Raw genomic sequence first — 25,390 nt, forward strand, 5'->3', positions numbered from 1 at the left:
ACAGTAAGCAAATACTCTTACCCTGGCCTGGTTAGCTGTCAGTGTTGAGCAAGTTATGGAGTGAATTTTAAAGGAATGACAATCCAAGCCAAAAATAGAAGGTGCTTGCACAGCTGCAAGATGAGCTATTCACTAGGCATCTTTTCAAGACGGTACACAAGGAAATTCTGTTTACAAACTTCATTTAAAAAGGTAAGTAAACCTACCCCTCCCAAGAAATTCAGGTGGATTCAGCTGACGCTGAAGAGCCAGGCCAACAGCTTTCCACAAGGTGTGCTTTTTACAAATAAAGTGATCCACACAGGATCTACAGTAGAAGATCAAAATACAATAACCTTGAAGGAAGATTATGTTTCAGTTCATGGTTAACATACTTTACTTGATGTATGTGGTCTCTTGGATACATCTTGGGAAAAACTGATTGAGCAAGTTGTAGAGAGCACAAAAGGCTAGTAACTACAGTTAGCAATCAGAAGTTGCCTGTATCTTTTGAAGAAAAAAAAAAAAGGATATATTAAAGATTTATGTCTGTTTAGATTAATCACTCTTTGATTTTTAACCTTCTAAGGAAATGAGTGAGTGTTCATTTATAATTCAAACAACAGGAAAAAGCCAACATGGGCCTTAGTTTGCACATGATCTTTAAGGTAAAATACCTCATCTTCTGTACTCACTATATAATATCATGACAGACCCAGAGACAAGCTCCTTTGACATGCACAGGATTTTGTATGCACAAGTCACACAGGGCAGTGGGCACCACTGTTAAGAAACAGGTTAGAAACACAATTAAAAAAAAACCAACACAGTAAGACATTAGATGATAGCTTGGATTATAGAAGGCATTTGAGGAACAGTGTCCTTTAAAAATTCACTAGTTTAAAAAAATTGAGGGAAGGAGGAAAGAACAAAAAAACCTGCTGGTTTTGTGGCGCCCCTTCACGTGGATATGTCCCATGGCTGAGTCACACCAGTGTAACCAAGGTCCACATATTAAAACTCTCTCTGTGCTGTGCTTGGTCATTACTCTGCATGTATAACTCCCTCAGCTCTGTCACTGGCTAAGTACACCTCCCTCACTGGCTGGTTTTCAGCTCTATTGCTGGCTAAATGTACCTCCCCATTGTCTTTTTTTTTTTTTGTGTGTGTGTGTGTGTGTGTTGCTGCAAAAATTGCTGCCCCAGCATGACAGAGAATGATGACACAAAGGTGGAAATAAATGGCCAAATGCAGGAGTTACTAAATATCTCCCTGAAGTACTCTGCTGGTGAGTACTCTGCATGGTCATAAGAAATACAAGGCAATTGCCTTTCCCTAGGCACAGGAGGGAACTTGACTGCTTAATTCAAAGCTTAGCATTCTGTTACACTCAGGTTCCCTGAGATTCACCAGGGTAGAAAACAAATCCTGTTTGGTTGGGGTCCCACAGCACGCAGGTGTTCAGGGACTCAGCTGAACAAGACAGAGACCACTCTTGCAAGATATTTTAACACTGGTAAAGTTTACCACATGTATAGGGTTTACCTGGCAAGGTTTTGGTAGGAAGGGGACTGCAGGGGTGGCCTCTGTGAGCAGAGCCCAGCAGCTGCTGCCCCATGTCAAACCAGAGCCAGCTCCAGACAGCTCCAAAAGGGACCCACCACCGGCCAAAGTTAAGCCAGGGAGCAGCACTGGTTGGGCCTTTGGGAGAGCAGATTTAAGGAAGGGAAAAGTGGTGTGCTACAGCAGCTGAGAGTGAGAAGTGAGAAGCAGCCCTGCAGCCCCCCCAGGTGAGTGCAGCAGGAGGGCAGGAGGTGCTCCAGGCAGGCAGCAGCAGTTCCCCTGCAGCCTGTGGAGAGGCCCCTGGTGGAGCAGGCTGTCCCCCTGCAGCCCATGGGTCCCACATGGAGCAGATCTCCATGCTGCAGCCTATGGAGGAGCCCCCGGTGGAGCAGGTGGATGTGGCCTGGAGGAGGCTGCGGCCCATGGAGAGCCCCTGCAGGAGCAGGCCCCGGGCCGGAGCTGCAGCCCGTGGAGAGGAGCCCACGCAGGAGCAGGGGGTCTGGGGGGAGCTGCCGCCCACGTGTGGGGGACCCGTGCTGGAGCACTTTGCTCCTGGGGGATGGACCCCGTGGTACGGAGCCGTCTGGGAGCAGTTCTTAGAGAGCTGCTGCCTGTGGGCAGCCCCCACAGGCTCAGTTCAGAAAGGATGGCATCCCATGGGAGGGAGCCCATGTGGAGCAGGGGCACAGAGTGACTGTGAAGGAGTGGTGGAGATGAAGTTTCAGGGACTGACCACAGCCCTCATTCATCTACACTGCTTGAGGACAGGAGGTAGAAGAAGGTTGCTGAAGAGAAGGTGGTTGCAGTTTGCATTTAGTTTCACACTGTTCTAGTCTACTAGTGATAGGCAATACATTGTATTCATCTCCCTCCGCAGAACCCCTTTTGCCCATGATGATAATTGATGAGTGATGTCCCTGTCCTTACGTCAAGGCCTGAGCTGTTTCTATTGTATTTTCTCCCCCTTTTCCTTTTAGGAGAGAGAATGAAAGAGCAGTTGTGGTGTAGTTCAGCTGCCCAGCCAGGGAAAAACCACTACACCACACTGAGTGGAGCCCAAATAGAAACTTTGGCACCTTCCATTTCAGGTCTCTTTTTCTCAAACTGGAAGGTTACAACAGGTTTCATGTCAAGTCAAAGCACAAAGGTCAGAAGCAACTCCATTGTGAATTATCATCTCCTACAAGCAAACATTCCAATTACAGACAGATGAGCTAAAAGAAGGTTGCAAGGCTGCATTTCTGAAATGTCAGGAAAGAGCTGTGTCAGTTAAAAACACGTGCTCTATGCATTTCCATGAAATAGCATCTCTCGCATTAGCTGGTAAATAATGCCTACTCCCGGAAAATACTCACTCTCTCAAAGTTAATCAGTACTGCTTGTATAAACCATAGATGATGATATTTAATAGTAATATAATACCCTTAAGTCAGTCATTACCACAGTTAAACTGACAGCTTATTAACTATCCTCAGTCTTGCCTCAGGGCTCTTAACCGCCGGCTAAAACTGATTTTCAGGGGGATTATACTTACATAAGGACCAGAGAGGGTCTAAATTAAACTGTGTAGGGTTTGTTACTAGGCAGATGAAAAAGTAACCACTTAAGTTCTCTATAATGTATTAGCTCCCCATCTTAAAGACTCCTATGGGTGATGCTCTCAAAACAAAGTTAACAACTGCAAGGGAGTATTTTCCACAAAAGTTACACAAAAATAGAAATAAAAGTACTTCTCAATGATTTCTTCTTTGACGCTCCAAACAGATTTAATTAAAAGAAGTTTGTCTCTACTTACTGCCTCCATTATAGAGAGAACAACTAAATATAGAAACTGAAGCTGTAGCAGAACAAGATGAACATTTATCATTCTATTCTTGCAGTAAACTAAATCACTTCATAATATTCACTCAGAAGCCCAGCGTTATCTTGCATTTCTTGGAACAGAAACTCATCATTTGTTCTTGTTAATGAAAAGATCAGACAGAGCCACTATTACTGCTTTTATTAGAAAATGTAAATAGTCATAAAGTCATAAATCTGAGTCAAAAAGTCATAAATCTGAGTGTACAATTTCATTTAAAAATGAAATCTAGCTGACAGTCCTCTATGAGCTGGTGTGCGATGTGGCTAAGGAAACAGATGAAGATGATAGAGAATATTCATTACTTGTTACTAATACATTTTCTTCATATTCTGGAGGTGATTCAGAGGAGAGAGACAGCATTGGTAAGATATCTGAAGGTGAACTGCATCCAGAAATTGTACATATAGCTTCATAGTCTCTAGCAGCAACTGTTCTATCATCTGCAAGCTGTGCTCTGTAAAACAAAACCGCATATTAATATAGCGCATTTCTCTATAGCAAGTGAAAAGTGAAATTACTCTTGACTTACATGAACATACATGTATGCACACTCCCTAAAAACCCCTAAAGCAAAGAACTTATATAGGCATTAGGATTTCACTCGATGTGCTACATTATGACTCAAAAATTCTATTACTTCAGATGGAAGGACAAACAAGCTCCTTTCTAATTCACATCACAGCCTGGCTTATGGGTATTAGCTGCTTTTGGCAGGGCAATCTTACTAAATCCTTTGATCCTTTGCTCCTAATGTATCTTCCTTTTTACAGTCTATCAGTCTATTCTCCTCTTTTATGAAAGACTGTTACTAGACTTAGAATTGCATCACTAAAATAGCAATCCCTAGCAGTTTGAGACCTTAAATGAAAGGAAACTTGAATTTTTATAAGTCTTCCAGCAACCCGTTAAGACATAAGAAGTAGCACTCCTGCTCAGAGCCAGAGAAACAGAAGCAACCGTACACCAGACTATTAAGTTCTGTGAAAGTCAAGGACAGCAGTCAAGTAGTCACTGCTTTCCTCTAACCGTCACAGCTAGATGCCAATTGGTTGCACCCACACTGTTCTAGTACGCAGCTCATCTCACCCTGGAGGTGGCCCTCAGCATATTGCTTCAGCTGCTTCCCAAGAAAAGGGAAGAACTCCTCATTCTTTATGCCTTACTCCCAGAGCCAACATGTACTTTTGTGTGTACATCCGTATCCCCACCAATTCCGCATGTGGTGCAGGAACACTGAGCATAGTCACCTCATCTCAAGTAACAGCATCCATAGAATCATTAAGATTGAGAAAGACCTCCAAGATCATCTTGTCCAACTGTCCCGCTATCACCAATATCATCCACTAAACCACATCCAGCCTTTCCTTACACAACCCAGGGACGGTGACTCCACCACCTCCCTGGGCAACCCGTTCCAATGCCTGACTGCTCTTTCTGAGAAGAAATGTCTCAATTTCCAACCTGAACCTCCCCTGGTGCAACTTGAGGCCATTCCCTCTTGTCCATTGAATATGTATGTTTAGAGGAGAAAGAAGCCACTGACACGACTTCAGTGTGATAAGCAGGAAGGAGTAAGCACCATTCTAAAACAAGCCTCGTCCTCCTCTGTGGCACTTAGGTCTTTGGACATGAAAAGGGTTTGTGCTTGCTTGCTTCAAGGGGAAGATAGAAGAATTTTGATGTAGAATTGATATCAGACACAGCTAATACAGCTGGTCATGGAACTCACCACCTCATGTGAGCAGAGAAATCTGGAGTACAGTGGAAAGCTGTTAGAGCAATCACTCAACAGCTACAACCATGTGGACAGAGCTAGGCAGACAGGGACTCTTGCAGTGATGGTGCTTCATATTGGGCATAGTCTTGTAGACTAGAGTCATCCCATTGAACAAGCCTCACGCAAGCTACTGACCCACAGATTAAAACTAAACTCATTGGCCCCTCCAAAGCGTAAAACCTCCTCAGTCCTGGATCATTAAGGGCCTGAGAATAAGTTGGGTATATGGTATCTAGCTTTTGGACAGACCTAGTTGAGGCTCCTGGTATGTGGCCTTACAGTAACCTCTTTCACCCTCGATAGCAACCCACTGCTTCTAAGCCACAGGGGTGGGTAGATGTCCCTGAAAATGTGTATAATGCAGGGGACTCTTCAATCAGCCAACTATTCTTGCTACATAAGCCTGGTGGTGGCAGCATCTAGCAAATCACACTCTACTCAGGGCATAGAGGAGTAGCTACATGGGGAAGGTACAACACCTTGTTATGAAGTTGGCATTGGAGCCTGGCTTTAAAGCTCCCTGTAGTCTCCTGCTCTTCTCCCACAGTATCAAGGTATCCTTCTGTCTCACCATACTGTCACAGCAGGAACAGGGCAGACCAGCAAGGGCCTTTCCACAAGGCAGTGAAATAAGAGTCGCAGGGAGCACAGTACACATGAAAGTGGCACTCCCAAGGTCATGGGACCTCTGGACAGGAGTCATGAAGTGTTCACCACACTGGTTCTACAGAGGCCTCCTAAAGTCTGGCAGAGTCATCTTCTCTTGGACTGTTTATGGAAGAAATCTGATCTAGCAATAGCTAAATAAGGCCACTGATTTAAGATTTTGTCACAAGTTCATTTCATTAATAAACTTAAAAAAAATAACCCTTATGGAAGATACTTGGTAGTGTGACTCCCAATTCCTCTTTTATAGTAGGATATTTCTATGCCAGTAAATAAGGTATCTGAAATAAGTTAAGCAATAGAGTAGAAAACTTTATAGTGCCTAGCAGAGAGTTAATTTACAGTCATTTTAGAACATGTTGAACACCTTGAGAAATGTCATTTCCAAAAACAGACAAGAAAACAGTCTTACCCATCGTTGAAGATAGATTGGTATGGTGGAGGATTTTCACTTGCAGGCAAGCCACTTGACGTAAGACAATGTGTCACAGTTGGTGACATAGGGTCAGAAAAATAAGGTGGTGGAGGAGGTGGGAATACCATTATTGCATCACCTAGGGAAAAAACACCAATTACTGTCTCTGAAAAAATAAGCATCTTTTTTTTTTTTCCTAAATGTATCCTAGAACATTTCCTGTCTTTGAAATTACAGTATTTTTACTTGTCTACCTTTTAACATGGAGTGCAGTGACACTGCATACAGATTGTTACATTCTGAGCTGCAGAAATACATTGGAGATACATTTTGGGGTAATACTGTTTCCGATTGAAGACATAGCAAATTCATAGATGGAAGAATTCATTTAGAAAATTCCACTGGGTGGTTTTCTAGCTATGAGATAAATGTCTTTACTGTTGGCTGTCTTCAGAAACTGGAAATACAAAGCCCACAGTTATCATTGACTCAATTTAAGGGTAGACAAGCATTCAGCTTTCTCATGTATCTAAAACAGAAGTTTTATGAATCTGCCCATATCTATTTCACTGCTATAACAAAAGCATTCAAGTCATGAATGGTTCTGATTACTACTTCATGTGGATTTTGAGTGCCTTGACAGTTCCCCTACCAAGTTACTCAGGCACACTATTAACATAAGTACCACAAAGCTACAGATAAGTAAATCAGTATTAAATGTACTGTGTAGCATATCTGCCAATTTCATATTTGAGGATTCTTTTTTAATACAATAAGTTGTGCATAATGGACCTCAAGTCCTGTCAGATTAAAGTTGAGCAGTACTATGATTAATCCATTAATCCTTCCTGAGAACTACAGAGTTATCAGAATAACCTATGTATACAATGTATTCATGGGGTTTTAAAAGCAGGGTGATACTCAGGACAGCATTTCCTCCTAACAAACTAATTAAACACAGTATATTCTGCAATTAACAGAAGCGCCTTTCATCAGTCAGAGATTAATTGCAAGATCTGGCCATTATTCAGGGAAATACAATACAAGACTTATGAATCACTCTCCTGCTTAGGGGGTTCAGATCTCCAGGCTAAAATAAGTCTCAAATACAGTCACATAAGTCATTAGACTTATGATTTACACTCTCAGCTACACTCTTTGGGAAAGGAAGTGAGATTAGATTCATTTGTGCCAGACTATGTGGTTTCTTTTTGCATAGAAAATCAGATGTTGCTTTTAATGCCAAAAGAGGTTTTCTCCTTGTGAAAAAGGTAACTGAAGTGATTGTACAGAAAACAAAAGACAAAGCAACTTAAACTCTAAGACTCCACTTTGTCTGTTTGGACATAACAGAGACAACATGCCTATAGCCCAAACAAGTAATATTCATAAATGAGTAAACTATTAGTGGAAAGAAAACAAGCTCAAATTAGAAGTTCACACATTTACCCACCTACTGTAACATGTAAAGATTCAGGGCTCTGAAGATGTTCTTCATTTTCAAAAGATTCTTGGCTGAGATTGAAGTTTTGTTTTTTAACATGAGCTATCACGAAGAAACACAACCCAGTAAACACAATCAAAGGCCCCACGATTTGAAGCGACAGGAATCCACAACCCTGGAGGTTCACATCAGAACTGCTAGTCTGGTTGAGCTGTACAGTGTGCCAACCAGGGCTGCAGCCAGGAACCCAGATGCCCAGGATACTAATTAGCATTCCACTCGTCAAAAATAGGAATCCAAAGATGAGAAACTGGGCAAACTGACAGCTCCCTCGACAGAAAACAAGGCTGTATACTTGCTCATTTTGCAATTGTCTTTGTCTTATATACAGCCTGGCCCTTGATCTTGCCAATAAAAGAAAAACCAAGCCAGTTACAGCCAGCACAGGCCCAGAAGCCTTAAGAACTCCATTACAGTCACTGAAGGTTTCATATGGGCATGACTGTAGAATAAAGACTGAAAGCAGAAATCCAGCACAGAGAAAGACTGCTCCAAAAATAAAAAAGAAAAAAGTAAGTTTCTCGTGTTGTCCATTATTTCCTTCACCTCCTGGTGCAGGAACAGCCACTGGATACATTACAACAGAATCTCCTCAAGCAGATAATTTTTTTTTCCTGTTGGCATTCAGTGACAGAAAACTACAGTTGATCTGTAAACATGAAAATACACAAATCAAAAGAAGAAAAAATAGCAGGACTAGATACATAATGTTTACTGCTACATTTGCTACTCAACCTATTGGAATTGCATGTTTTTAGTATATTTTCTGTTTTGCAGTAATGCTGTCATGGAATGAAGGGCCTAATAAAGTTTGTTGCCATTGAATACACACAACAGGTCAAAACTTACTTTAGAGTTACACTGAAAACAACTGTAACACCCCACAATTGCTGATGTACAACTAATGAACTGTTTCTTTAGAAATACAGTCTTATGATTAAGGGGACATTAATATCAAAGACTGAATACTTGGAACAAGGTGTGGTTAACTTCCCCCGAACACAAAGCTAGGAGAAATTTCTGTAGCATATGGTAGGAAGTGACAAGTGTTGAAAGAAACAACCTTAATGAAATTGAGTTTAGATGACTACTGGCCTTTTTTTTAAGCCAAGTAAATCTTCTAATACATACCTTTCAAAGCATGTACATCCTGTTTCTTTTTCCACAGCCACTAGAGACTTTGCAGTTTCTCTCCGTAGGTCACCTTCCTGTCCTACATAACCACAAGAGCAAGTACACAGAGGATTTTTGGTTCTGTTCTGAAAGTGAAAAAAAGCCATGTTAAAGATTGTACTTCAAGTTTCACTGATTCCATAACCAGAGCTGGTACGTGTATCGCTCCCACACTTCCTTTCAGCTTTCCCTGTTTCTGAATCCTTTGTCTAAACTCCAAGAAAGCTTTAAAAAGAAATAACAAAGGTGGCCCCCAGAAGGCTTCTGGACCTATCAGCCTGTGGGAGTTCAGATTCAGAAGTAACCAGAATACAGAAGTTAGTGCTGAGGCCAGTAACAGTTTTGTGCATACAGACAACAAATCTGCTGATGTTGACATACCAGAGCAGGGAAAGCCTGACTAAAAATTAGGACAGCGTGCCATTCAGTGAGCTCTAGAAAAAGATTTACTTGTGTCATTACTAACAGGGAAGTTTGTACTGCTCTGACATAGGGATCAGATTGATAGCTGCAACCACTGAGATCTCTGTCCAAGCAGCTACCATCTATCAAGAGCTAACCTGAAATCAAGGGGAATTTCAGACTGGAAAATAGCAAGTTCAGATGCATCATGAGAAAACGGTCTCCTACTGAGAGCAGGAGGTACTTAATCCTGCCCATACTGCAGTGTTTCAACACTGCTCTCTTCCCTGCACCAGTAGTCTCCCAGGACAGGCTTTGTCTGTGACTTGGAAATATCACAAGGGACAGACTGGAGCAGTTTGTCAAAAATGGAAGCAGGTAACTGGTTTAATTCGCTGTTTCTGTTAACCTTCAGCATCTCCTCTACCAGTTTCTAGTGCCCTGCTACAAACTGAGACAACTGGAAGCTACAAGTTAAGTTAGACTGACTCCTCCTTACATATGCCTCAACAGCTATTCCACAAGAAAAACAAAGTATTCTGTGATTTCTGGAAGCAAACTGTTGAACATGTGTCAGCCACAACAAGCTCCATGTCACTCCCCAGTAACTGCAATGCCCCACTGGGATGAAAACAAAACATAACCATAAAACTCACTAGTCACTCAAATACATAATTATCTAATTATCTGTCTGCAATATAAGGCAATCTATTGAGTCACTTACTTAATGACTTGTAAGAGCAGAATCCCACTTAAAGAAAGGGGTGAACAGATATACAAATGAAGTTACTAGATCTGCTGAACATCAAACAGGACCTCTAGCAGCATGAGAAAAGGCAGAGAGCATGCTGGTGACAAGGCACAGTGAGGACAAGACCTGAAGGGCAAGGAAACAGGCTGTTCCACAGCAGCAAGATGACCACTGCAGGAAACAGTCTCCTGACTGGCTATCTCAAACAGCACAAGTAAGGTACATGCCTCAATGAAGCCCATTACTCTGGTCAGTTCATTCATAAGCTATGCTAAGTATTTCTTCCCTATTCTGAGAATAACTTCTTTTTACTATGAATGGTTTGAAAAACTGCAAGTGGGGGCTCCCTTATCATAGAATCACAATGGTTTGGGTTGGAAGGGACCTTAAACACCATCTAGATCCAAACCCCTGCCATGGGCAGGGACACCTCCCACCAGACCAGGTTGCCCAAAGCCCCATCCAGCCTGGTCTTGAACACCTCCATGGATGGGGCATCCACAGCTTCTCTGGGCAGCCTGTGCCAGTGCCTCACCACTCTCAAAGTATTTCCTCCTTATATCTAATCTAGATCTAACCTCTTTTAGTTTAAAGCCATTACTCCTTGCAATATCCCTACAATCCCTGACAAAGAGTCCCTTCCCAGCTTTCCTGTAGGCCCCCTCTAGGTACTGACAGGCTGCTCTAAGGTCTCCCTGGAGCCTTCTCTTCTCCAGGCTGAAGAACCCCAACTCTCTCAGCCTGTTCTTACAGGAGAGGTGCTCCAGCCCCTTGATCATCATAGCCTTCCTCTGGGCTCATTCTAATATTTCTATGTCACCCCCTGCGCTGGGGGCCCCAGATGTGAATGCAGGACTCCAGGTGGGGGTCTCATGAGAGCAGAGGGGAAGAATTCACCTCCCTCATCCTACTGGCCACACTGCTTTTGCTGCCTTGATAGTACTGAGTATCATACATGACTTCACTTTGGAAAAAGCAGCTATGCAGGGCAGTAAGGGTAAGAAAAAAAGAATAAAGAAATCTTGATAGATTTCAAACTGAAGACCTTTACCCAAGCATACTTCTAATACTGCAAGAGTTGGAGTCAATTTGAAGGATCTATTTATGAACAGAGAAAATAATTAGGTTGGTCACTCTTTCCTCAATTTTACTGGTCCTTCCTAAAGTGCCTTTTTTTTTTTTCCTAATAACTACCTACATTCCCTGATGACTAGAATTTTTCCTCATTTTCATAACTGATTTGAGCTGGTTCAGAGTTATTGACCTACAAGGGTACTAAATTGAGTAAAGGGCCTCTGAAATACAAGAGCACACAAAGCCCGGTTTTAGACACAACTGTCTTGAGATATTTTTCTGTTGAGGCACATTAACCATTATAGCAGCAATACACTATAATTAGAGAAAAGTCTGAATGCTTTCTTTGCAATTCCCTTTATGGAAGAAAATATGGAAATAAGTACAAGAAAATTAGGACAAAAGGAAACAATGTGAAGTGGAAAAAAAAATCAAGTGTTTAGTCTTTAAAAAGAAAAATCTAGAGATTTGTTCTCTTTGCTCCAACACAGTGCCTGTTTCTCTTCCACTAATCTTGTTGTTATGAGATTAAGTTAAAACACACATTAGAAATGAAGCATGTGCTTATTTTCCTAATTCTCTCAGGCCACAAAAGAAGGAACATTCAGAACAGTCTGTTGTGGCTTTGAAGATGAAAGCCACAGATTTTATGCTGCAAAATCCAAGGGCAGACTAATTTTCATTTGTGCTACCACCAAATTTTAATAGTAAACCCAATGAAAGATTAAGCCATATTTCTTGTGTTTCAAGAAGAACTTTAAGACAGAAGCAAGGCTTATATTGACTATGTGTTTGAAATACTTCCACGAGATCAGGTATCTCCAAATGCATATTGACACAGGGAGGTCTTCACTTCCTATTTACCCCTAGCTTGAAAGCAGACATGAAATAACAGGTCAGAAACTGCTGGCACAAAATTCAACAGTGTAGAGACAGTTAAGTATAAGGGAAGGAGAAACTGGAAACGTGGCTTGTAAAGGAAGTCTGGTTATGAGCTTAACTTGAATGATATAGTGCTTTATCCTCTTGTAAGTCTGGCCTATGACAGGTATACAGAACAGGAAATAACATGGTAATTTTTGCATGTAATGCTTGTGATACAACTTTCACATTATGGATGAGTCAAAGAATTTAAAAATACAAATTTTGATTCTGAAAAGGGGACATGTTGCCTTCTGTTTGACCCTTCAGAGTTCACGTTTTCTAAGATTTCTACTGCAAACATAAGGGCTATAAGCTTACTCTCCCTTACCCATATGAAATTTGATATCCTCATGCAGTCATGAATTCAGGAACTGAAGACTAAAAGAAAAAAAACATTGGAAGAATTAAAACACTTCTGTCTCTGTTTTATGTCTCCCAGAGTAGGCCCCATTTCTGCTATTTCACTTGCAAACGCACCCAAATCTTTTCATGCACAAGGACCATGCTCTTCAGACAAGAGGGAATGGCCTCAAGTTGCACCAGGACAGATTTAGGTTGGAAGTTAGGAGACATTTCTTCTCAGAAAGAGTAGCCAGACATTGGAATGGGTTACCCAGGGAGGTGGTGGAGTCACTGTTCCTGGGGGCGTTCAAGGAAAGGTCAGACCTGGTGCTTAGGGACATGGTTTAGTGGGTGATATTGGGGTAGGGGGATGGTTGGACCAGTTGATCTTGTAAGTCTTTTCCAGCCTTAATGATTCTATGACCAGGTCTAGTTTATACAATTATTTAAAAGCTACAATATCTAACCCTTTTAGCTGTAGTCCACAACAGCAACTTCCAATGGACTCACAAGCCATCTCTTTCAGATGTTTTCCTTTTAACTGTTTTCACCCCTAATTCCAATTTTGACCTCCTCCTGCAAAGTCGCCACTGTCATTCCATGTTTTTTCCTTCTGGTTTCTAGTAAAACCATGAATCCTGATAGGACAAACTAACTGGAGGGAAAACCTCCCAACTTTATTCAGTTTAACTTCCATGTCACAACTCCAGAGGGCTCTCTCCTTCTTCTTCCTTTGCCTCTCACTCCTTGTATAACTCACTTCATTTACACACAGTATGTCCCCCAAACTGCACTCTTGACAGTCAGCAGAACTATCTTTCTGTGAGCACAGCTGGTCAATCTAAAGTAAATTGGAGTTTACCACCTTTTGCCCCCCCCATGTACCACCCCCTCACCCCAACACAATTTTTAATCACTTGTGTAGGTAAGGGCAAATGCCAATTAGCCTGATAGTACTTTCAGTTTCCTACTATCAAGCAACAGTAGCACTACCAGCACTAGCAAGTTTGCAGATGCTAATCTAACCAATTTGCTCTCATACATATGCAGAGTAATTAGTGCCCAACATTGTTCTCATCTCACATAGCATCTGACATCCCAGTAGAAGGATTTTCAGAATTTAAAAGCTGCACAAAACAATCTCCAAGCATTCAGTGGATGTCACAGAGAGAAACTCTACCAAGATGAGTTGACAAAATGATTATACCACCTCACAATATAAGAAGGGTAACACTGCGTTGTTAGTTCTGAGTGTTGAAGGTGGGATAGGACTAAGCATCTGGAAGAGTGCTGGAAAACACCCACAGTAGGAAGTTACAGAAAACAGGATACTCCTGACAGTCTCCAGGCACGTGTGCAGCAGGGATCCTTCTCACCACAAACTGGCAAAGTGTCAGGGACTCTATCCTGTGCCAGAGAACTACACTCCTTTAAGAAGCTGCCAGCTACGATCCCTGTGGGCTACAAAGAAAAATGATTAGAATAGAAGCTGGTCTACAAATGGGCCCTGATCCTTTTTGGTAGAGAAGGGGTCCTTGCACTGATACCATGGTTGGATGCAAGGATCCCAGAAGGGCGCATTGCTACAAACAGACATTTGCAGAACAGTTCAGCAGATGACTGGTTGGGTGCCATGCAGACAGTGAGGATAAAACCCATATTCAGCAAAAACTCTGAAGGATCCCTGGTAGGTAGGATTCTCTTTTACACAGAACACTCACAGCACACAGGAGCTGGGGTGAAGCAGCACTTGTTTTCTCACCAGTAGGGAGACTAGGTAGAAAATAAATGTGCCCAAGCACACAGTTAAAACCAGAAGTGACTTTCTTCAGACGGGTAACACAAGGCAGAGCAGTTTACGGCAAGTTCTGGGAGGATCTGTCCCACAGATCTGATCGACACTTAGTGACAAAAGGCACGGGCAAGGAGACTTACAGATCTTTGAGGCGATACGCTTGTGACCATCAAGACGACCTAAGACTCCACAAGCTGTCCAGAGCCTTCCTGTCTGAAGCTTCTTGATGCTGCCCTTGGGCACTAAAACACAACCAACACATGGACAAAACAATTAAGCTCTACTCCCTTCAGGAAAAGCACCATCCCACCAAAGACCCCACCTCACACTCCAGCCTGTCAGACAGGCTCTCCTCCAAGCCACAGAGGACCTCGCAGGGGCAGGACAATGCCTTGAGAGCAGCTCGTGTGTGTAGCAGCGAGAGCCAGGTGGCAGCAAGCCTACCCAGGGCAAGCTGGTCCTCACAGCAGAAGCCTCCTCACCAGCCCCATGCCACCAGCATGGACAGCAGCGTAATTCGCACAGGGCTATGTGATAATTCCCCATCCTCCCACAGGCCCAGAGGTCCCTGCATGAGACAGGCAGGCCCAGGCTCTCCAGGGAGCAGCAGAAGAGGCTCTCTGTTACTCGAGGACACCACCGCCCTATAGAAGCGACGCGCAGAGGACCAGCCACCGCTTCCACCCTTCACCCGAAGGGAGCCAGACCCACACCGACAACAGCAGCACAGCCGGCGGCTGTCGGGTGACACAACACCCCGCACACCCGCCCCACGGAGGTCAGCAGGAGGACGAGACCTCCTCCGACACCCTCCGCCGGAGCCGCCGCTCTCCCCCGCGGCACCGTCCCCAGCCCTCCCTCCCCTCAGCGCGGGGACCACCCGCCATCTTCGCGCCCTCCCGCTCGCTCTCTCGGCAACGGCACCCCGACATGGCGGCGCGGACCGGCCCCGCACCGCAGCAGGTGCGGCACAGAGCCGGCAGCTCGCTCGCTCGCTCCTTCCTTCTTTCTTTCTTTCTTTCTTTCACTCACTCACTCACTCGCTCGCTCCTTCCTTCCTTCCTTCCTTCCCAGCACCCCTTACCTGGCCGGCCCGCAGACAGCTGCCGTGGTTCAGCCAGCGCCGCTATTTAAGCACCTGCGCCCGGCTCCGCGCACCTGGGCGGCAGCGGCGCGGGGCAGGGCTGAGCCGAGCCGCCCAGGGGCCAGGGGCGCGGCGGCGGTGGTGCTGCTGTTGGTGGCTGCTGCGGCGGCACCGCCTCCTCGTCCCCGCCTCCCCCGGTGCCGAGCGCCCCGCCCGGTGGCCGGCGTCGCCCCTCGGTCGACCTGAGCTTCTCCTGTCAGTCCTGAGGGGCGTCCGGCAGCGCCCCGGGGCGTGAGGAGGCTGAGGCGGGAGGCGACGCCATGTCAGCCGCCCCGCGGCTGTGAGGTGACCGCCGGGGCTAAAGGCCGGCCGGAGGGGATCCCTCCGGGATGGGCTTCCCAAAACCGGCCGCAGCCCGCCGGTGTGTTTGCTGCCCGGCTGTGAGGAGAGCCAGCCGGCCGGCCGGCCTGCCGTCGTGCGGGTGCCGCTCGCCCCTCACAGCCCTGCGTACGTGGCCCGGGTCTGGCGCACACCCGAAATACGGGTGGTTTTGGGGTGAGGCCGATGAGTGTTGCTCTCGGGAGGGTTGCGCCACACCTGCCATCTCTGGATCCCTTTGGTCACAGACTTCTGTGTGTCCTTGACCTGAAATGCTGGGTTTTGAGCAGGATTCCCCTTGCTTTTCATGGTCTGGACGTGCCTGGTGTTGCTGAAGGTGACACAAGGTGATGCCACAGGTTTCCTGCTCCTCCTGCCTACCCTTGGAATTTCAGTAGGATTCTATAGTTAAAGAAAACAAACAAAAACCAAACACACACACACACACAAAATAAAACAAAAACACTTCTGCACACTGGGAAAGTTGCAAGGCATTAAAGATAGGCCAAGCCTAGGAGTAAGAGATTTCCTTCAGTGGTGAGTCAGTTCAGGCAGTGGAAATGCGAGGAGATGCTTTCCCTCCAGCTTCCTAGGTGTTGGCAGCATGGAGGAGGAAGGTGGCTTTGGCAGCAGAGATCAGAGCACAACAGTGAACAGCAGGCTTAGGTGGAAAGGTAAAGAAAAGTGGGAGTAGCTGTGCAAGAGGACAAGGAGCTAAGGGAATAAGGTTGGGATGTACCACTTGTAAGTGCGTGGAGCTGTGGTTGGACCTGAATGACCACGGGACTAAAGCTGCTCCACTGGTTAGGCCCAGACTGGCAGCTAGTGAGGTGCAAGGGAAGCTTGGTCTTATGTGAGTCAAAGTGAGACGAGCAAGAGGAAGAGTGAAAGGTGGAATGATGCACAGAAAATAGATGGCAGGAGGAAAAGGGAATGGTTAAAGTCTTGTTTGACGGTGAGATAGTTTTGCTAGATAACACTGAGAGAAAGGGAGATATGTATGTTTTTGGAGGGGATCTGGATTTGGGTTAAAAATAGGGAAACTAAGAGTGAAAAGTCAAAGACTGGGGACTTACTAAGTTTGAGAATACATGTGGGGTGTGAGAAGGATGGGGTAGAAGGCTTCAAGTTTTCTAGAGCTGTAGGTTTCTGGATGTTATTGACCTTCTGTTGTTTGCATGTTTTTATGTCCCAACTCAGCTGCCACCGACTTGAAGGTCAGTTGTGAAAACTCAGACACTGTTGTGAAGGATCCCACGGTAAGGAGAGACTAGGAAGTGATGATTTCTATATTCAGTGAAGAGTGAAGTATTTCAGTAAAGGAGAAATAAAAGGAAAAAGACTTGAAGCAAACAAAAGAAGATGAGCATCATTTGTTATGAACACAAGCTGAAGCTGAAGTCTTGAAAAAAGAGAAGGAGCATCAAAATGCACAGTCAGACTATTTTATAATGTGTGGCAACACTGGCACAAGGAGATTAATTATGTGACAGTTTTCTATTATCTGATTCTAGTTCTACTGTTGTCCAATATAGAGCTTTAATAATAGTAATAATAATAAATTATGTGGTGCTTATTTCCGTACTGTCTTGTCAGGCTGAACTTTCTTCAGTTGTCTGGTATCCTTAAATGAGAGGATCACTGTTGTTTTATAAGATCTCTCCCTTTTCTTGACAAAAGTTAACAATCTTGTTGTTTAGCATCTACATGCAAACAAGATTTCTGTCCAAACCTTTACATCAGCCTTTCTTCTCCACCCTCCACTTGGTTTTCTCGTAGTGCTAGGTTTCCAGATTTGACACCGATGATGAGAGAAGTCATTTCAGGAATGCCATTCTTCCATTTGTGAGATTCTGATTCAACCTGATTTCGGTTTTCAGTGGATTGAGTGGATTTGAATTCATGTCATATGGCTATAGTCATTAAACTGTAATCTTGAGCCATATCTTGTGATTTAAGATAAGAATAAATTTATCTTTTTATTTATTTATTTATTTATTTATTTTTATTTTTTTTAGCTTTTCACATAGTAACTGTTTAGTTATAAGTTATGCATATTTTATTTCTGGATACGAAGTGGTAATGTTTGCAAAAATGGAGGTAAATTGATTTTCCCTATACCAGAAAGTACTGAGAGAGTTGTTTGTATAAATCTGGACATGGTTGTAAGACAGTGGTTATAGAAGTTGCTGCTAATGGAGAAAATAAAGTATTTTGGACTGGCATAGAAAGCAGTCCTAGGGCTATGGAAAGCTATAGTGCATTCACAGCTGGAGCGTGACAGAAAACCCAGAACTACCAGAATATCATTGCTTTTGACATAATTTCCAGGCCTGCAGTCAGGAGCACTAGTGAAGGCACCAAAAAGACAGATTACCATTTTGGGATGATGAGCAGGGAAATAGAGTTGTTCACATTTTATTGGTTGGGAATTAGTCAAGGCTGTTCTGGTGGAAGCAACTATTAAAGCAATAATCTAATGAAATACAAACTAAAATTACTAGCTTGCTACACACACACCTTTTTTATTTTTTATTTTTAAATTAACACACATAAATGACAAAGTCATTTGCGTGATTTCGATTGCCTAATGAGGATGATCTCTAGAAATGAAGACAAGTACCGTAAGGAAAGTTAAGCATATTTCATCTTCTAAAATTCTACAGTGCAGAAGAGAAGTTAATTTGTTATGAGCAATATGAGACTGGTCACAAAAATCACAGCTGTTAGAGTAATCTTTTCTCTTTTGAGATTATACATGCAAAATACAGGACGTGCTGAGATTGTGCTTCAATTCAAAACAATAAATATGCTCTGCAGAACGTATTTAGGTGTCTGAAAACACGGTGAGAGAGTCCAGGCTTTTCTAATCTGGCTTGATGAGAATGCACCCACTCGAGAAACATCTTGTGTTTATAATTCACTGCACACTTGGAAGTTTTTCAGTTCTGTTTTTCTGAAACCATACAAAATCCTTGAATCAAGGCCGGTGCTACTTGCTTTGCCTCAGTGAAATCTGACCTTTAATTGGTATGCTTTGAAACAAGAGCTGTTGAAGAACACATGGAGGTAATGTGCAGCAAATTGTACTTTATAAATTATAACTTGCTTGCTGTGACAGTGTGGACCAAACAAAATGATGGCACAAAAGCCAAGATAAACCCAGTTCTCCAACTCCCATTGAGTTCTGTACAGACAGTTCACAGCAAGCACTCAGCATGCATAGTTACTGTGAAGCTCACCCGAATAGCTAAGGACTGTGTGTTTTGGTTTATTTAAGTTCTGGTAGACTCAAAAGGGCTATACTTAGAAATATAAGGATATAAAGATGTTTGTTTTATTAGAATAGTTCTATTAGAATTGTCAATTTATAGGCTGAGGACAAAAGCATCGGTGCCAACAGCCAGTAAGCTTTTGAACCAAACTTAATTAACCCTGAAATAGTTGTTCTTTTGCAGTTGTTCGGCAAATAGTTGCAAAAGAATTGCAGAAAAGTGCAGCATGCTGGCTGCACTGGAAGGGTGTGTGGAGGGGTGAATTTGACATCAACACCCTTCTCCCAAAGCAGCAGCAAACTGCTGCTGCCTTGTGCTCATGCTATGCACCCTATTCACCTGTGAATGTCCCTCCTGCAGGAGGAACTGGAAAAGTCCCAACAACAAAACCGACAAGACTGCTTTCTTCAGGGCCTGGGCAAGCCAGGAGTGCTCATGATTTGTCTGTCTGTCACTGCCTCTCCATAAATCTTCTTTCCCACCCTTCCCTCTGTTCCTCTAAGAAGTGTGTGAATGCAACAGTTCAGTTCAGTTTTTCTGTTTGTAAATGAAGATATTTAGAGAGAAGAGGTCATTTAATTAAAGGTTACACATTGACCCTACTAAAAATCAAATAACTTTGTTTTGGCCTGTAGAGGTAGTCCTGTATCTCATGTCTGCATCTTAATTTGTCGTGTTTGCTTATCGTGCTTGTGTCTGATTTTAAGAGGAGGGTGTGGCGGATCCTTCAGCTGGCAGTGTTGGTAACCCTTCACCTGTGGCGCTGAAGAGTCACGGCACTGGGATGAGGAAATGAAGGTCAGCCCTGTGCGGGCTGCTACGTGCTGCACCTGTCGGCATAGGTGTTGGCTGCAGACACCTATACACCGACTGGTGGCCATGCTGCCCGTCTGCCAGAACTGAAGCCTGGAGAACAGTAGAAAACACAATGGTGTACAAAAATGCATCTGTATTCTATAATCAATGTTTTTAACCTGGTACAAGTGGGAACCTTCATTCCATTTGGGGTGCCTCCCCTTCCTACTTCTCCCCTCTCGCTCCTCCCAGCCTTTCTGGGGGAGTCACGAACTCCTCTGGTGCTGGAATGACAGCTGAGGCTCCCTGATGCTGCTGTGTATCTCTTCTCTTCCTGCATGTAGCAACTCAGTGGCTGGGACATTTAGGATGGATGTGGGAGTCCCTAGTCTGTGGGATTCAGTTAGGATCTAAACTGGGATCTTATATGTACGTGAAACGATTAAGTTGGATAATGCTGGACTGTGGCTGGGTGAAGTAACCAGGTTGTTGTTGCTTTTGAAGTTGTGTCCCCCTGCCCAACTCTGGGGAGACCCAGAGTTGAAGTGAGGTGCCATTTAGGTACCTAGTGACTGTAACATCCAGGTAATTCAAAGAAAGATTTAGATGCTGCCAGGAGGATAGCACAGGAGTGTGATTCGAGGGAAACACTGTCTTCTTGCTCATCTTTTAAACAAGTTTACTCCAACTGTTTTCCAGACTACTCCTTTTTTAATTTAATCCTGACTATTCCAGAGAGGTGCTTTTAAGTGGAACATAGAGAATATATTGGAGGCAAGTCACTGCAAGCTCTCTGGCCTGTCCAGGTCTCTCTGAATGGGACTTGCAAAAGGTACACCCAGGCACAGCCCTCTGGTGTACCACACCTCACAGTTTTGTGTCATTACCAAACATGCTGAGGGTGCACTCTGTCCCTTCATCCAGGCCACTGATGAGTGAGTTGAACAGGTCTGGACCCAGTACTGACCCCCCCGGGGACACCGCTAGCTACAGGCTTCCAACCAGACTGCGCCGCTGATCACAACCCTCTGAGCTCTGCCATCCAGGCGGTTCTCAATCCATCTCACTGTCCACTCCCCTAACACACAATTCCTGAGCTTACCTATATGAGGGTGTTGTGGGAGATGGTGTCAAAAGCCTTGCTGAAGTCAAGGCAGACAACAGCCACCGCTCTCCCCTCATCTACCCAGCTAGTCATTCTGTCATAGAAGGCTCTCAGATTGGTTAAACACGATTTGCCCTTTGGGAATGCATGCTGACTACTCCCGATCACCTTTTTCTCCACATGATTAGAGATGACCTCCAGGATGAGCTGTTCCATCACCTGTCCGGGGATGGAGGCGAGGCTGACTGGCCTGTAGTTTCCTGAGTCCTCCCTTCTTGCCCTTTTTGAAGGCTGGCGTGACATTGGCTTTCTTCCAGACCTCAGGCACCTCCCCTGTTCTCCACAGCCTTTCAAAGCTGTTGGGTAGTGGCGTACCGATAACATCTGCCAGCTCCCTCAGCGCTTGTGAGTGCATCCCATCCAGGCCCATGGATTTGTGGCTATGATGTTTGCCTAAATGATCTCTAACCTGATCCTCCCCAGCCAAGAGAAAGTCTGCCTTTCTCCACACTTTCTCTTGTGTCTGAAGGGTCTGGGATTCCTCGGGGCTGGCCTTAGCAGTAAAGACTGAAGCAAAGAAGGCATTAGTTAGTGTTTGTGAAGCTCTTGAGAGCAGAGGATACTGTGTGGAATTTGCTGCTTTATGAACCAACCAAATGGTTAAGTTACTGCTGATTACGTGTAGGAGGGTTGTTCTCAAACAACAAAAAAATCATTATAACAAGCCCACTTAGTATTCAGAGAGGAGGACTTTTGTAGGGAAATCCAGATTTCATTGGGTTCCACTGTGCAAGATCAGCTATTTTTTGAGGACAAATAAAAACAGTTACATAAAGTTCAGCTTGCTTGCTGATAAAACCAGGCTGTAAACTTCATCACACTGGACACACTTTCATGTAAAGCATATCCCTGGTAGTGTCTAATGGTGCTTAAAGTAGCTAAAGAATCCAGAATAAAGCCCTGTTAGTCCTATACAGGTTCAGTTCACCTTTCTCTCAGAGTGCTGTTGCCGTACGTAGAGTTTTGTCTTTCTACTTATGTTCATGTAAACTGTAATGAGTTCACTCCTTAGACTTTAATATTCTGAAATAGACTCACACCATTAGTGCCCTGTTTCACTCATTTTGCAAGTCCCAGGGCTTTTTTAATATTCTTCATATTGGCTTTAAAGTAAGTCTAATGAAATTATGTTAAGATCATCTCTAATGTAATAAAGCAAAACAAAACAAAAACCAGGGAAAGATAACTTAACCATGGCCAAAACCTTCACCTGATTATAAATGAAGCATTATTTTTTTTTTTTTAGCTGAGGATTCTTGCCTGAAGTGATTTTTTTTTTTTTTTTTTGGTAATGTTTCACATGCTTTAACTAATTATTTTGATATAGATGCAGAAATTTTATTTCTGTACAATCTAACAATTTGTTCTCCTATATTTTGGACACCATAATCAAAGAAGAAAGGCAGATTACTGATTCTTCTGAGCATGGCAAGTGTATGACTTCACATGTATATACCCAGGCCCTGAAGCTGAAAGGCTTTTTCTAACCTGTAGGATGCTGTAGGATACACACCTAAGCTACATGTCTCCCCATGTGTCAAGTGATTTAAAGAGCTTTGCAGCACCACAGGCACTTGGCATTTCTCAAACTCAGATTTCTCTTGTTTATTCAGGAAGCTTCTGGCCAGAGGTAATTTCTGAAAGCCTTGAGATAGAGAGAAACGGAGGTGGTTGGGATAGGTGCCACAAGGAAGTGTTTCTTGATATTGATTGTATCTTTATTCTGAGATATGGTCTGCAGTTTTACACCATGAGTGACTCCAAGCAGGTGATTGTTGATAATACTTGTGTTATCTGGATAAAGATTCCAGAAGCATAAGAAAAAAGTGACAAGGAGGTTGCTTCTACTGACGTTTGTGTCTTCTCTGCACTGTACTTAGCTATAGTGCAGTGTATAGAATTTTGTGGATAGAGCTCTAAGTTAAGGGATAAGAATGTTTGTCTTCGTCCCATAATATGGGCTTGTATCACATCAGATAGCTTCATCTTCCATGAGAGCTTACTAGGGTATGAGACAGACACTAACACACTGGGAGAAGATGAGTGAAGACTGCAGTAAGATTCTTGGAGAAAGAAGCAACAGAATTGCATTCTGTCCAAATTAAAAAAAAAAAAAATCTAAGCATGTTAATATGTAGGGTAGAGAGTGTTGCTTCTGTTGTGGATGACTGAGATTTAGGAAAGGATGTAGGTGGGGTAGTTTGGACTAAGTGAAACTGAGGAATTACCTTTTGGCAGGAACTTCTAGTCACTCTGAAGTTAACCTTGCCTCCAAAACTCTTCACATAGGCAGATCTGTCACAGAAGCCTGTATCTTTTTTTGCAGTCATTCCAGCTGAAGTAAAAGATGCCAGAAATTCCATTTCATAGATGTGAAAAAGACTAAATGTACCTCACTATTCCACTGAGGTCAAGAGAGTGAAACCAAGGTTTCTCCAGGTAATTGGTTTCTTCTTTAGAAGAAAAACACAAAGGAAGCTGTTGAGGATGGAGCTTCAATCAGGTAGGCATGAAGAAAAGGGAGGGAAACGGTAAGATAGGAGTAGTGGCTAAATATATACTAACTAAACTAATGGAAACTAATGGAAAGCCAAAAGCCAATACAGCCTGGAGGAGTTTGCATTGGTAGGTGGTGGAATGACGGTTTCCACAGAAATCAGTCTTTGTTGGATGTTTTTGTTAAGACTAACATTTTTATTTCCAGGGAGTTCATTAATTTAGTAAGATCTCAGGTGTTTGTCCATGCTTTGAGTAGGTGAAATGGCTCGATGATTTCTGGGGTTCCCTTCCAGCCTCAGTTCTTCTGTGGTTCTGTGAAGATCTGCTGGTTTATAGTCAGAAGTTGGCACTGTATGTCTTTTAAAAACAGTTTAGGAAAGTCCTTAGTTATCCCAAAGCAAGAGGATATTTTGTCCTAATTATTTATTCCTAAAGTCTCTTCATGCCTATTTTGTGTGATGACAATGTGGTCCAAACTGTTTGTACATGAGATCTAGCTTATCTTTTGTACTCCAGCCTTTTGTCATCTGCAAACATTTATTTTTTTAAACTTCAGCTAATCGGAAAAATGTTGAGTATTATGAAGTTTGCAGGAATCCAGCAGAAATGCACTTATAGTTGATTTCTTTTTTAGTTACACCTTAAGGCTCAGTTTTTAATCTATTGTGTGTTTGTATTGTTGTAAATTCTACATTACAATTATTTGGACTTTTTTTTTTTTTTTTTTTTTTTTTTTTTTGTACCGGTGCAGTGTTAGCTTTCTTCCAATCTTCTAATACTTTCCAGCACTTAAAGGCTCACTGAAAGGAAAATTAATTGTTCATAGCATGGCTTATCCAGCTTCCTAAATTCTTGGATGTGTTTTTTATTTGATCTGCAGGTTTAAAAATATTTAGCTTGATGATTTTTTAACATTCTCTTAGGTACTGCTGGATTGCAAGGTATTTTCACCATGTGACTACATAACCTAGGTGTCCTTTACGAAATGCGACAAAACGATTATTAAACATTTTTTAAAAAACTTTTTTTAAAAAATGTTTTTTGCTCTTACTGATTCTGGTATTTCCATTTAGTAAGGGTCCAGTAACATTGTGGACTCAAAGATTTTTGTTGTTTTTCAGAACAAACTCCTTTCCATCACCCTCAGTTAAACTACCAACATGGACTTCCCTACACCCTGTGTTTATTTGCTTTTCTTATCAACCTCTCATAGTTTATAAGTTCTGGTTTTACAGCCACTATTAAGAAAAGTCTACCATTATGCCATCTGAGCTAGCTGCTTCAGTTCCTCTCTCTGGCTGTGGTTTAGTGAACAGCGGAACCAGGCTTAGGATGCATTGCAGCTGAAAGGGGGAGATCTTGTTCCCTGCCCCTTCACTGCTCTTGGATGGGGAAATGCCCGTGTGTGGTGTTTGCCAGCCCCTGCTGGCTGGTTCAGCTGGCTAACCTACCAACAATCTCTCCCTCTCTCTTTTTTTTTTTTTCCCTCTCCTGAGTTTGAATTATGTCTGGTTGGTGACTTATGTTGACTCATAGGCAGACACGATGCACGCCAGAGCTGGTGCAAGGTGTGGTGGGTGAAGTGGACAAGTGTGGCGTGCATCTTTTGGCATTGTCAGGATGTTTAACTGGCCCATCGTGAATCTGTAGTCTAAGCCAGTTTAGTTGTTCTTAATTACTCTAGACCTCTCAATCATGGGATTGCTGCTTTATAAGCATCAATAAAATCTAAAAGTTGACCTTTTAAAGTACTACCTGCCCATAATATTAGTTTGAATTGATTATAAACAACAAACAGAAGTCATGGTGACTTGGTTGTCAGAAATATTTGGTTGTGCCATCCGGCCAGGCAGCTTAAGTTGAGGTATAATGTATGATTCTGTCTGATAACTACATCAAAAAGTGTTTTATTTTTCTTTCTTTCTTTCCACGACCTTCATGCTCCAATCTCCAATTTTGAGCTCA

At 43.1% G+C, this 25,390-nt stretch overlaps 1 protein-coding gene across 2 annotated transcripts; it reads right to left on the reverse strand.

Annotated features, from left to right (window-relative positions):
- Positions 1 to 3,529: 3,529 nt before the first annotated feature.
- Positions 3,530 to 15,469, reverse strand: TMEM171 (transmembrane protein 171). Of its 2 annotated transcripts, XM_040541603.1 has the most exons (7): positions 15,314 to 15,469; positions 14,370 to 14,471; positions 12,421 to 12,470; positions 8,900 to 9,027; positions 7,718 to 8,417; positions 6,262 to 6,403; positions 3,530 to 3,860 (listed from the first exon to the last, which is right to left on the reverse strand). In XM_040541603.1, the coding sequence occupies exons 5-7, from the start codon at positions 8,343 to 8,345 to the stop codon at positions 3,647 to 3,649; spliced, it is 984 nt and encodes a 327-aa protein (XP_040397537.1). In that variant the 5' UTR covers positions 8,346 to 8,417; positions 8,900 to 9,027; positions 12,421 to 12,470; positions 14,370 to 14,471; positions 15,314 to 15,469; the 3' UTR covers positions 3,530 to 3,646. The 2 variants fall into 2 exon arrangements, with proteins under 2 accessions (XP_040397537.1, XP_040397535.1); XM_040541601.1 differs by lacking the exon at positions 12,421 to 12,470.
- Positions 15,470 to 25,390: the final 9,921 nt, after the last annotated feature.

Source organism: Cygnus olor, chromosome Z (genome assembly GCF_009769625.2).
Source record: "Cygnus olor isolate bCygOlo1 chromosome Z, bCygOlo1.pri.v2, whole genome shotgun sequence".
NCBI lineage: Eukaryota > Metazoa > Chordata > Aves > Anseriformes > Anatidae > Cygnus > Cygnus olor.

Coding starts and splice junctions, on each gene's coding strand:
- TMEM171 (XM_040541601.1), bottom strand. CDS start 8,345: ATGTATCCAGTGGCTGTTCCTGCACCAGGAGGTGAAGGAAATAATGGA. Junction 6,404..7,717: donor ATCTTTACATGTTACAGTAG/GTGGGTAAATGT, acceptor TTTTTTCCCTAG/GTGATGCAATAATGGTATTC. Junction 3,861..6,261: donor CAATCTATCTTCAACGATGG/GTAAGACTGTTT, acceptor TTTGTTTTACAG/AGCACAGCTTGCAGATGATA.